At 35.8% G+C, this 13,374-nt stretch overlaps 1 protein-coding gene across 1 annotated transcript in view; it reads right to left on the bottom strand.

Annotated features, from left to right (window-relative positions):
* Positions 1-794: 794 nt before the first annotated feature.
* The window catches only part of LOC125164877 (transmembrane protease serine 11G-like), a 29,845-nt gene continuing 17,265 nt past the window's right edge, over positions 795-13,374 (bottom strand). The window contains exons 6-10 of the mRNA XM_047857614.1: positions 9,661-9,699; positions 8,607-8,778; positions 7,233-7,492; positions 3,462-3,604; positions 795-953 (exon numbers count right to left, since the gene is read on the bottom strand). Coding sequence (XP_047713570.1) covers positions 795-953; positions 3,462-3,604; positions 7,233-7,492; positions 8,607-8,778; positions 9,661-9,699 — 773 coding nt within the window. The remainder of the gene's footprint in view (positions 954-3,461; positions 3,605-7,232; positions 7,493-8,606; positions 8,779-9,660; positions 9,700-13,374) is intronic.

Here is a 13,374-nt window from a genome sequence, read left to right as displayed (position 1 = left end):
ATGTTCTCATTTCCATCTAACAAAAAGACCAAGAAACTTTCTCTTTATTTTCTAAATACAAAAAAAAAAAGGCATTTTTAGGTAGGGTAGCACAGAATCTGTGCTAGGCAGTGTTTTCAGTTTTTCTGTCTGGTACACAGGTTTATTTATTGTTCCAAAGCAAATATTAGGTAGTTGTTTAGAGTTTAAAATATACACTGTCACATCAATGTTTTTCAAGTCTCAGAGAGAGGTGAATGTGCATGTGAGGGCAAATGGGAAAGGGCTGATAGGAGGGCCATCTCTTAAGTCCCAGTTTCATGCCTAGTGCCCCTCCATCATTTGTGTTCACATTGGCCAGAACTAATTACCTTGATTTGTCTAGTACAGTGAACCTACAGATTCTTAATGAAGATTATTTGGTGAGGAACATGAAAACTGTAGAGTCAGGGAACGGCAGTGTGCCCTGTCGGGGAAGAAAAAATAGAGAATGCTTAGCCAATTGGTACTTGTCTGATTAAACTGGATTGTTCTCATTTTAAATGAGTAGGAACAGAAAAATGAGCAAGGAGATCATGGGAGACACTTAGCAGCAATGGAAGATCATTGTGGAGTTGATATCTTGTATGTTCAGGTTAGCAAAACATTTCAGATGATGTATAACAAAGTCTGCTTTCCTCATGTTTAAGGGGAATGTTGTCCGTTCATGCTTATTTGCATCTTGAACTCGATGACAATATACATAGCAACACATTCTAGCAAAACAATTTGCTAGCGACCACATTAACATTTTGGATGTACAGGTGATTGTTGCATTAGATGTTGGTTTTAGATTTAATCCAGTCCCGATAGCAAGTCACTTTGGTGTAAAGTCCAGGCTTGTTTTCTTTTCCACAGTCTATTCCCCAGCTTACTATCCCAATAAGATACCAGTTTCTATCATGTGCTATAACCAGAGGTCCTCCAGAATCACCCTGTAGAAGAAGAAATGTACATTGTCAATGCAATAAATAAAGGGGAGTAACAAATGAAAGCTTATGAGCCTGTGAATGACTATTAAATTAATATTTTAAATAAAAGTATGTAGGGGTGCCTGGGTGGCTCAGTAGGTTAAGTGTCTGGCTTCAGCTCAGGTCATGATCTCATGGTTTGTGGGTTCGAGCCCCGTGTCGGGCTCTGTGCTGACAGCTCAGAGCCTGGAGCTTCTTTTGGATTCCGTGTCTCCCTCTCTCTCTGCCCCTCCTCTGCTCATGCTCTCCCTCTCTCTCACGTATAAAATAAAAACATTAAAAAATTTAAAAAATAAAATAAACAAAAGCATATAAAATGAATTCTGTTTTTACTTACCATTGTTATTAATATAACGATTGAATTTATTGCTTATTACCTGTTTTTATCTTACTACTTCTACTTATCTGTGTTAATATCTTCATCTGGAATAGTGTGAATAAAGCTAATATTTCAGTTTTACCCTTGTATAGTTTTTAGTTTTGCTCTATCTAAACAGGGAGCACAAACTGAACCTGAGTCCAGGCATACAATAATAGTTACATAAGTGATGAACTCAAGGCTCAACTATATGTCACCTCCATGAAGCCTCTTCTGTTAGCTAGATATAGTCACTTGCTATGAATTTGTGGTTTTTTTTAACTTTTTAAAATATTTCTTTTTGAGAGAGCGAGAGAGAGAGAGAGAGCGAGCAGTGGAAAGACAGAGAAAGAAGAAGACACAGAATCTGAAGCAGTCTCCAGGCTCTAAGCTGTCAGCACAGAGCCTGATGCAGGGCTCGAACTCACAAACCGTGAGATCATGATATGAGCCAAAGTCAGAGGCTTAACTGACTGAGCAGCCACCCAGGCACCCCATATTTGAATTGCACCTTGTTCCATTCATACCAATTGATAGGAAGGTGTCCTGGATGCTATATTGTTGTGCAGCAATAGGTGTGTGAAGAGAAGGGTATGCAAAGGTCACTCCAGGCAAATATGTACTATTATCACTGACAGACTTTTATTTCCAAACTAAGGTTTAATCCCTAGCCCTAGTGAACTGGTTTGAAGTGTGTGAATCCTGAGGACTTCCCTGATATCTTTAACCCAAGGTTTAGACAGATGATTTTTAAATTTATCTTTTAGCAATAAACCTATATGGAAGCCCATTATAGACTTATTTTATAAGACAAATGATCCCATTTGAAGCAGGCCTGGGATCCTAGAGTTTTGGCTCTCAGCTCCCTTCCCTTCTCTTTCCATGTAGCCTTTAGGGCTCAGTGGACAGAGTGTGAAAACTCTGGTTACTAAAAGCAATGCTTCTCAGCTCTTTTCCTGTAAGACCACATCCTAATTTAGGTCCTTAGTATTTTACTTTGCTGCTGGCGAAGGAAGTATGGGAACATGGACCAATGGAAAGAGAACATCTTTTACGTAGATTTATGTTTCTGCTCAAAAGTCATGTTATCCGGGTGTGTTGTGGACCACCTTGTTTTTGCTTCTCCTCAGGAAGGAAAGTGAGTGGAAGGAGATCTTATATTCAGAATATGTAGCCAAATCCTATGTTTTTGTTCTTTTCGTTACTTGTTTGCTATATTACTAGATTGTAAATTCATTGTGGATTCAGTGTAGACTTTTTTTTTAAATGTTTATATTTCCTTCAGTAATTGCCACATTACCTTGCAATATACAAAACAAATGGAATGAATAAGTGAATGAATATTTAGTATATCACATTATAGCCAGGTAGTGGCAGATCAATAGTGGGCCCTTTGCATTTAAGTAAAGCACTCATATGTGTCAAATTCTCAAAACATTTCCTAATCTTTTAAGAATTGCTAAACTATTGGACCCAAGTTAAAACTTCATTATTTTAGTTACTTATTTTTAATCTTTTAAGTAGCCTGACTTTAAAATTGATATTCTCCTTAAATGTTTAATCCTAAGGTTTTGTATGGTTTAGTGAAATGCTATTTATTTAGTTTTTAGATATAATTTGTGAGGCAACACTTTAATATGAATAAGTGTTGATAAATGTATTCTCTTCCTAAATGGTGTGATTCTATATGAATGTAGACTGCTAATGGTCAAAAGGGTTAAGCGCTGGTGGGATGATGGCTCTGGCCATGGAGGGATCTTCAGACTCCATTCCGTAGTGCCTTACAAGTAGTAGGGGTCAGACACCTAATTGGTTATCATTGAGACTTGAAGCAATGATTGTGTGGCTTCTTGGTTTCTACTATCTGCTTCCAGTCTTTTTCTCTAATCAAAGTACTAATTTGCAACTGATGGTCCTTTTTTACATATGGTTCTGGACAATACGAGGGTGTTAAATGAGGAGTATTTCTTAAGGTTCTCCCATTCCCTCTTTTTACACTCTCTTCCCTCCTCGTCAACTTAATTTTATAGTTGTATGAAGTGACATCGGTCTCTAGTCAGTGAGGCCACCTCCATTCAACACACTCATTTTTGTGGATTTGAGCCTATTCTTACCTCACAGGCATCTCGCTTTCCTGTCAAGAATCCAGCACATATCATTCCTGATGATACAGCACCACCATATACGTGAACTTGATTACATACATCATTACTTATGATCTCTACTTCAACTTGTCGCAGAGTATTGGGAAAAGGACCTAAAGAAGAAAATAATTAATAGATGAAGAATTTTCACATTGTTGCTTATGATAGTTAATTGTTGTGTTTTATAAAGGATGTACTGGTGATAAGATATATGTCTTAAAGTTGTAGGACTCTGAGCTCGATGACAGTGCTCAGGTTCAAGTTATATTTCTTGCGTGCCTTCTAGGTGCTAGGTACCATTCTTGGCACATTTACTTCCACTATCTTATTTAATCCTTGCAACAACCAACAAAAGTAGATATGAATATTCTCTTTTTCAGATGAGAAAACCAAAGCTTACCTGGTTATGAGTCTTGCTCTGATCACATAGCTAAATGGAGGATAACATCACATTTAAACCCAGGGCATTTTTCACCACCTGGGAAAATCTGTGATAGTTTACCTTACCTTACCTGGAAATCTGCCACATCACTTTAAAAAACACAGCTATAATGGGAATTGAAAATCTTTCAGGAAGAGCAGTATAGAGTGAGGTTGTACGATCAGAAAGTAATTTTAATACTGAATAAATGGAACCCTACTGCTTCATCAGAAAGACCATATCTACTTTGATAATAGCTCAAATGGCTGTCCACAACTAATTCCAGGGTCAGTAACCAATACCAAGATAAGATTTAAATCTTGTTTTACTAATGATCCACACATTCATTGATTTGTTGTTATATGAAAAGTGCTTTTAATTGTGTATTGTACTGTTTTAGTCATTGTATTCTTCTCATTACCCCTGAGCAGCTTTTATTTTAAAGACTGTATTAGTCCTTCATATAAAGATGGATGCACTGTTTACAAAAGGTTCAAAGACAATTAAAAGGAGGAAGGAGGGCAGTGCTGTCAATTTGACCAACGAATTCTGTGCTAAAGACTCTAGGCTTAGCAGTAGCACATGTGAGTTTGAATACTGCACAATTTATGTGCTATTTAGCCTTGGGCAAGTTATTTAATCTCACTAAGCATCAGTATACTCGCTAAAAGGAGTAAATGATACCTATCTCACATGTCTGTTGTAAGGGTTAAAAAATAATTAATGTCAGGGTGCCTGGGTTGCTCAGCTGGTTAAGTGTTTGACTCTTGATCTCAGCTCAGGGCATGATCTCATGGTTCATGAGTTCGAACCCTGCATCTGGCTAACACTGTCAGTGAGGAGCCTGCTTGGGATTCTCTCTCTTCTTCTCTATCTGTCCCTCTCCCACTTGTGCTCCATCTCTCTCTCTCTCTCTCTCTCTCTCTCTCTTAAAATAAATAAGTAAACTTAAAAAAATAATTAATGTAACCAATAATGATAGTGCTTTGTCCCACATTTAGATTTCAGCCAATGGAAGCTATTGGAGTGGATTGTAGAGTATGAAATTATGTATTTAAAACCCTCATGGTACTAAGCTGCACTTCAATGTCAAAGATGGCTAGTGAGTGCTAGAGCTTTTATAAGAGAAGATATAGGTTTCTAGGGATTTTGTCACTAACTGTAAATAAATCTAATTCTCTGTATTAGGCCTAGTAAATTCACTTACCTAGCGTTAACTGTCTTGCTGAAAAACTAAGCCTAAATCTTTTATAGTCATTAAAGATTATCTAGGATCTGGTGCATTTCTTCACCATTTTTAAGCACTGGAGGGTCATTATATGACCATTTTCTCTTCATTTCTGATTCTCTTTGAAATGGTCCTAGTGAAAGAATCTGCTCACTATCTATTCTTTATACAGATTTTTAGAATAGGCTAAACTATTTGTATAGATGCTTCAGCAATATTCAATACTATCTCTTTTGTCCTCTCTAATTGACATTTAAAATTTATAGGTATTCCTAGGTTTTAATCAACTGTATTTAAACTATTTATAATTTCTGTGTGCCTACTTTTATATGTTATGTTAATTGGCCTAGGATGCCTAGTTTTAAACTTCAAGTGCTTATAATTCCTTAATCTCAACTTTTAAAAAATCAATTCAAGTGCTTAACAATATAACAAGCTATTTTACATTGTCAACTATTCAAGGAAGAAACCATCCAGAATAGAAAGTTTCTATTTTACAAGCTGTCTGGTAACAAGATTTCTAATTAGATATAATTGGAAAAATTGGGGGAAGTAAGAGAAGAAAACCTTAGTCCTTGTCTCAGTTTCAAAATACAGAGAAAACCATAATCAAATATTTAATGCTTAACTTTAGACTGACGTCTTACAAATTTATAACATTATTTCTGGAAAGTATACAACTTGTTAGAGTAGATAGATCAAAGTTTAGTAATCTACACACTATTGGGCATTGAATGATTCATGATGAAGTCCCAAATCACTCCCAAACTACTACTCTGGGAGGGGGTGGTGTTAAGTTTAATTAGGGTCTAGAGGAAGTGTAGTGGTATTGCCCTAGTGGTAGATGCTTTCCATTTCTACCCTAGTCAGTATAGTGGCCTTCTAATCCCAAAGGATTTGATTCCCCTTTGTTCTCATCACCATTGCCTATAGAACAGGCAGATCCCCCAAGATGAGGAAAAGAACTCTCAGATTATAATGACAGTATAGCAACCTGGACCCAACATCAGAATTTTGGAGTTCATATTGAAGGGAAGCAGATTTCTATAAAAATGAAGTGACAGAGACTTAGTACATAAAAGCTATCTTTGGAGCAAGTACATAAATAAGACTATAACTTTTTAACAAGAGACTGGAATAAGAATCAGAAATTCAAAGGCTGCTTAAACTATATGTAAATTGCTCACCTAAGAAAGGTAGAAACAGAGACTCCTATCAAGATCTGAAGATCTATCTTTGCAGTGTATTGTGTATTATTAAATGTAGTAAAATGTACTTTTGAACTGTATAAATCCTGAGGCTTAAAACCTGCTCCATAGATACATGGATCAGAGGGGTCCCATTTAATAGTTAGCATCAGGCGTGACATTTAAATTGTTTACTTAAAAAATTTGCTTAAGTCTGTTTTTGTTTAGTTGTATGACACATTACAGAAATTTATCGTTATTACTGCTCACAAATCACATACTTTAAGATTCATGCAGCCATGGCAGAATCTCTACATATAAAAGACAGCAGCAACATGGGGCTCCTGGGTGGCTCAGTTGGTTAAGCGTCTAACTTTGGTTCAGGCCATGATCTTACAGTTTGTGGGTTCAAGCCCTGTGCCCTGTGCTTGGGCTCTGTGCTGTCAGCTCCAAGCCTGGCGTCTGCTTTGGATTCTGCATCTCCCTCTCTCTCTGGCCCTTCCCTGCTCATGCTCTATCTCTCTGTCTCTGTCTCTCTCTTTCAAAAATAAATAAACATTAAAAATTTTTAATACAAAAAAGAGACAGCAACAAAGAAGTAAATGATATGAAAAAATATGCCTTAATAATTTTTGAAAAGGAAGTTATAACTAGCTGTAAAATTATAACCAAAATAGCCCATAAAGAAAGCATTAAACATAGATACTGTCTAACAGTAATAGCCAAAGTTTCCATAAGTCACCATATCTGGTTTTTTTGTTTGTTGTTTTGTGATATTTTTCATGGGACATCTTGATTTCATCTCTTACATTCAATATTTTGATTTTGTATCTTATTTTATATCTCCATTCAAATGGAAGACAGCTTTGCATTTTTTGCTTAGTTCTTTTTACTGAGATACTCACCATTAGCTTTTAATGCTCCCCATCCAGTGACAAACACTGGACTCTGAGGCAAGACTTCAAAAGTATCATCTGGGAGACAGACTCTGCCCACATCATTGGAAAAGAGGACGGGGGTGGAAAGCTTCACCACAGCAATGTCGTCATCATGCTTATGGGTAGCATAGTTGTTGTGAATGATAATTGATTGTATCTTTCTTCTCATCAGAGGAGGGCTGAGAGTTGTTCCAAAACTAGCCATCCAGAGTTTGGGGTTTTTGTAACTGATCACAGATTAAAAGTATTACAGTTGGTTCATTTCTGATATAAAGTTGCCCAAGACTCCGAATAAGCATAGGACATAGAGGTGGTAGAAGGGAAAATTGTTTAAGGTGAAGGAATCTACTGCTGAAATCATTGTTGCACTATATACTAACTAACTTGGATGCAAATTTAAAAAATAAATTAAAAAAAAGAAAAAAGTGAAAAGAAAATTGTTTAAGGTGATAGTTGATTGGGGTCTTCCCACTCTACTTGAGGTATCTCCCCCAGGATTGCTCTGCTTCATTTAGGTGATACAAATCCACCCCGCCTCCCCATTCTAAGGTAGCTTACTCCCCTTGAGGGGGAGTATTTTCTAAAGGAAACAAAATATTGTTGCTAGTTTTGATTATAAAAGAAATACAGAGTAGTTGAAAAGCCTATAAATAAATAAAAAATTAGACTTATGTGCCCATATATGTACACATCCATGCACATATATACCCCCATATGCATGCAGTAATATAAATGTATGTATAGCTATTGAGAGAGAAAGAAAGGGAGAAGGGAGGGAGAAGGAGAGGGAGAGGTGTCAACTTGGAGGCACACTTTATATATTGATTGTTTTGTCATCCTTTATTTTTAGTTAACATTTTACTCAGAATATTTTCCCACTTGATATGAATTTCACTAGATTTACTGTATCTCATTATTATCTCCATGTATCCCATATGTTACATCTTCAAAAAAGATATAATTAAAGTGCAGGACTAAAGACATTCATGTGGGATAATTTGATGTAAATTTGTGCATCAGGGTACTATTAGCAGAGTTAAAAAATCCACAATATATCTTAGGAAAACTGGTGAGTGTGCTTAACTTTTGAAGTGTTGTCTTGTTCTTAGTTAAATTAGGATTGCTGGGGAATATATTTCCAGTTGCAGCTGAAGATTCTCTAATTTTTCTACTATTCTTTAGTAACTGTCATTTCTTCCTAAGCCTGCTTCACAATGTTGAGTTCCAGTGGGAGGCCTAAGATGCTCATAAAAGAATGAAAAATTTTTGAGAATTATGAGAGATGAAGGTAAGAAAAGAAGGTGAAATTGGTCATCCTGCTGGTATAGACTGAGGACTTACATGTCAAAGCAGTGAGCAGCAGTCAGGAGCCACTCCTCACTGATCAAAGACGCGCCACAGAAATGGATGCCGTCCATTTGCAGGCTGGCTTGCCATGGCCAATCAGCTCTTTTTGCAGGATAACCTTCAGCAATTCGTTCCATGGATGGAAACTCTCTCCCTCTACCACAACCTGTCAGAAGGAAATAAGATAGTTTTGTTTTGTTTTGTTTTTATTTTATTTTATTTTATTGTTTCATTTTAGTTGACACACAATGTTACATTAGCATTAGCTGTACATTATAGAGATTCAACTTCTCTATCATTATGCTGTGCTCTCAACAAGTGTAGCTATAAGATGGTTATTTATAAACAGTGTTTTAAACATGTCAAGGCATGTTTAGCACATAAAGATGGAAACAGTTATAAATTTGTCTTGCCTTCAAAAAATTAATCAAAATTATGTATAGAATAATGATCATTCAAATTGAAAAATGATTAACTTAAAAAATAAACTATTTAATATCCTCCCTAGTGCATTTAAAGCAATTTCAGTTTAAAGTTTGTTTTTTCATATCTTACTAGGTCATTTTCTTATGTGCAACAGTTTACTTCATGATCGTTGACAATTTTGAGTGCACAATGTTTACTACTTATTGCAGAAAAATACCACTGGTACATTTAAAATACCTGTCTAATATTATAGCCATTACCCAACTGTATCAAAATTCACATATTAAAATTAATGGGTGTTATTTAATTCTAAGCAAAATTTTCTACTTTAACAAAGTGAGCCAAATAAGAATAAATACAATAAAATGATAGGGAATTGTTAAAATAAGTTATCAGGGAAACATTCTGTGAGGAATAGTAAGTTATTTCCAAGGAGCCCATATAGGCATGGCCAATTATTATTAATAATAATTTTTCCTCTTACAGAGTGTTAAATCATGTATCCATTCAGAGATATTTCATACTTTTGGGAAATAGTAAACCTGGGGATAGAGAAACTCTAGCGGTATTTTGAATTTTAGCATTTGATTTACAAACATCACAGGGATATTCTCGAACTTACAGCTGTTCAGAATGTGCTCTGCTTGTGCTTCATTCATATCTGGAAAAAGCAAGATGATTTCTCAGCAGTAGAACAATTATAATTTGGAAATACTATGCCTACATGACATGAATATTTCTGGTTGGGATGAGCTGAGTTAGTCAGGACATTCTTTAATTTTAAGGCAATAAAATGAAATCCCACCAGAAGAAGAGACCTGGGTATAAATTAAACCCTTCTTCTAACTCTTTATGGACTCTGGGAAAATCCTGGGTTATGATTTTAAAATCATCTGCATAGAGAAGGATATTATTTTTCTTGAAGGAAGGCTACATCTAATTAATTTAGCCATAGTAATTTATTAAAATGCAAGTCAAACAGAAGAGGGTCTAGGACTACTTTTACATGTGTACTGTTATATGGTGGGCACCATTTCCTTCTGTCCTCATTCACACATTAGTGATATGGTAAAGGCACTCAAAGCATCTTAGATGCCTGACATCTCCACAGACGCTCCCAGTAGAATAAAGGTCCACCAGTGTACTAATGAATCCTCAAAATATGTTAGTCATTTTATCATAAAGTAAAATAGAAGAAATCATGATCAGTGACTGCTCCCTGAAATTATATGAATTGTTCCTCATGCCAGATAATATAATGAATAATCCAGATCCACAGTTTTGTTAAGTTGAAAACTAGTGTGGAGTTCTGGTAAGCCTGAAATATTAATGCATCTTTCAGACTCTAAACTCAGATTGAGTTCATCAGCAGGGAACTAAGCTTATGTTTATTACTGTTTATTAGAATAAATCCCTTTGAATTAGTTTTGCTAATAATTCTCTAGTGGCTTCCCTGATCTTTATAACTGCAACTTCCTACCTGGATCTGCATGACATGGTCCCTATTTACGTCTTTGTTGTCATGTTGAACTGTTCTTGCTTTTAGCCATAACTCAGTGGTTACCCTGGCTGTTCTGTTTCTTGGCTGTGCCAAGGTGTTCATACAGTCTTTATTCTAGTTGTCCCCTGCCATTTTTATGGTTGGTTCCCTATTGCCATCAGAAATTAACTTAAAGTCTTCTCCTCAGACAGGCTTTCCATGACAAATCAAAACAACCTCCCATTCTCTATTCTCTTTATTGAATATGAAAATTCAAATTATTTGATATAACTTTTGTTTACTTATTTTTTAGTGGGCCATTGTCTTTCTTATTCCAATTACAGTGTTCTATGAGGAGAGGTAATTTCCTGGCACAAATAGGTTCTTAATAAATACTTGCTAAATGAATAATGAGCAGTTATGATAACTAGTAATTTACTGAGTCCTATCTACTAGGGAGTATGACAAACATTGCTTATATCCTCCCAATAGCAGTATGAGGCAAAAGTATTAAGGACATAATTTAAATACTTCTTCAGGTATAAAGCTTGTTCTACAACCATTTCACTGGTAAGGTCAATTATAGTCTAGTGTCACCTTCTGTAGGAATGGAACAATGAGAGGAGTGGAATTATGGTCAATTCATGAGTAACTAGTCTGGGCTTATTTCTATCTGCGGCAACTACTGAGGGACTTCAGAGAAGACATGAAATCTCCTAGGTGAACGTTACCCAGCAGATGTGCTCCACCTGCAGGACAAAAGTTGAATAGCTCCACTTTTGGAACAAGACTGTAGACTTCCTTTTCTCAGCCCTTCTCCTATAACTAAATACAACTAAATATCCTGAAAATCATCTAGCAGATAACGGTAAAATAACTCTTAAAGCTGGAAGGAGGAAGGAAAAATGGCTAGAGACTACAGTATTGAAGGACAGTGTGATGAGCTTCCTAGTTTTGTTTTCATCTCACCTACATTTGAACTGGGGACCAAGAAAGGCCTGCAATCTGAAACCATCCATAGGCATAGACAAAAAAATCCTAAGAAAAGTCTGCTCTCTCCGTCCAAATACTGGGAAAGAAGAAGCACAACAGAGGCCTAGTGAGGAGCCCAAATCTCCTGTTTCACAACACAGGGCTGGCTATCTATTTTACTAGCAGCAGTGACAGTAATAAGCCCTTGACCATCCCAAACCCCACTTCCCAATCAGGGCACCAGCTTGCAGACTGACACCCACAGGGACAGCATCAACCTTTATCTCCCCTGTGACATAAGTAGGTTCAAGCCCACCACACCCCTACACGGAGAGGATGGCCAAGGGATACAAGGCAGCTGAGAGAAGGCTGTTTTATTCCCATATATGTTGCTGGCAGCAGGAATTGAGAGGATGTTCCAGAAGACTAGAATAAATACTGCAAGGACTCTGCAAACTAAGTTGTTATTGAAACCACAAAAGTTGGTGAGAATCTATACTCCAAACCTAAACAAGTTGGCTCTCTGCCAAAATAAAAGAATTAAATAGGATCAAGAGTCTCCTAACATAAACTAAAATGTTCAGAATACAAACAAGTTACTTGCCATACTGAAACCCAGGAAAACCACACTCTGCATGAGAAAAGAATATCAACAAATACCAATACTGAGATGAATAAGAAGTTGGAAGTATCTGATATGGATTTTAAAGCAGATGCCAGAAAAATAATTCAGCAGTCAATTACAAATTCTTTTGAAACAAGTGAAGAAATGGAAAATCTGAGCGAAGAAATAGAAGTTACAAAAACCAATTGCAAAATTATAGGACTGAAAAGTATAAGTAATAATTATTATTATACTTATACTATTATATTTATATATAATATTATATAATATGTAAATATTATTTACAATAATATTCATATTATTATATTTATTATTAATTATTATTGTTATTAACCCTGCTGGGTGGTCTTAATAATGGAGAGTGGACCTGGGGGATAGAGTCAGTAAACTTGAATTAAATTAAATAGTGTTTACTCAGAAGAACAGAGAGAAAAGAGACTGAAAAAAAATCAAGAAAACATCTGAGATTTGTGGGATGATAACAAAAGATTTAACATTCCTATTATCAGAGTTCCCTAAGGAGAAGAAAAAGAGTGTGAGACTGAAAAAGGATTGAAGGAAACAATGGTTGAAGACTTCTCAAATTTGGCTAAAGACAGAGATCTGCAGATTCAAGAAGGTGAGAAAATCGCAAATAGGATAGACTCAAGTCCACACCAAGATCCATTATAATTAAGTTACTAAAAACTAAAGACAATGAAAAATTCTTAAAAACAGAAAAATGATATATTACCTATAAAGTAACACCAATTCAAATAACAGCAGTTTTCTCATTTGAAACCGTGGAAGACAAAAGAAAGTGGCATAGCATTTTTCAAGCTCTGAAAGAAAAAAAACTATTAACCACGAATCCTATATCCGCTGAAACTGTATTTAGAAATGAAGAGGAGATGAAGGTATTCTAGGATAAATAGAAATTAAAAGAATTTGTTTCTAACAGACCTACTCTTGGAAAAGGGCTAAAGGAAGCTTTCCAAACAAAAAGCAACTGATAATAGAAGAAGGCTAGCACCTTCAGAAAGGAAAGGAAGAAACAGAATGTGTAAACACAGAAATAAACATAATACACTGTTTTTCACTTCATGGGTTTCTTTAAGCATATTTTATGGCCAAAGTAAAAGATGTGACACCATCTCATGTGCTGAATGTATACAGAAGAAATACTTAAGAAAAATATATCTAAAAAATGGGGAGGGCACAGGCCACATGGAGGTAAAGTTTTTATATTTCATTTGAAATGTTGACATCAGTAGGTTGTG

Source organism: Prionailurus viverrinus, chromosome B1 (assembly GCF_022837055.1).
Source record: "Prionailurus viverrinus isolate Anna chromosome B1, UM_Priviv_1.0, whole genome shotgun sequence".
NCBI classification, from domain to species: domain Eukaryota; kingdom Metazoa; phylum Chordata; class Mammalia; order Carnivora; family Felidae; genus Prionailurus; species Prionailurus viverrinus.
The sequence above is the reverse complement of the archived record's forward strand: the minus strand, read 5'-3'. Positions and strand labels throughout refer to the sequence as shown.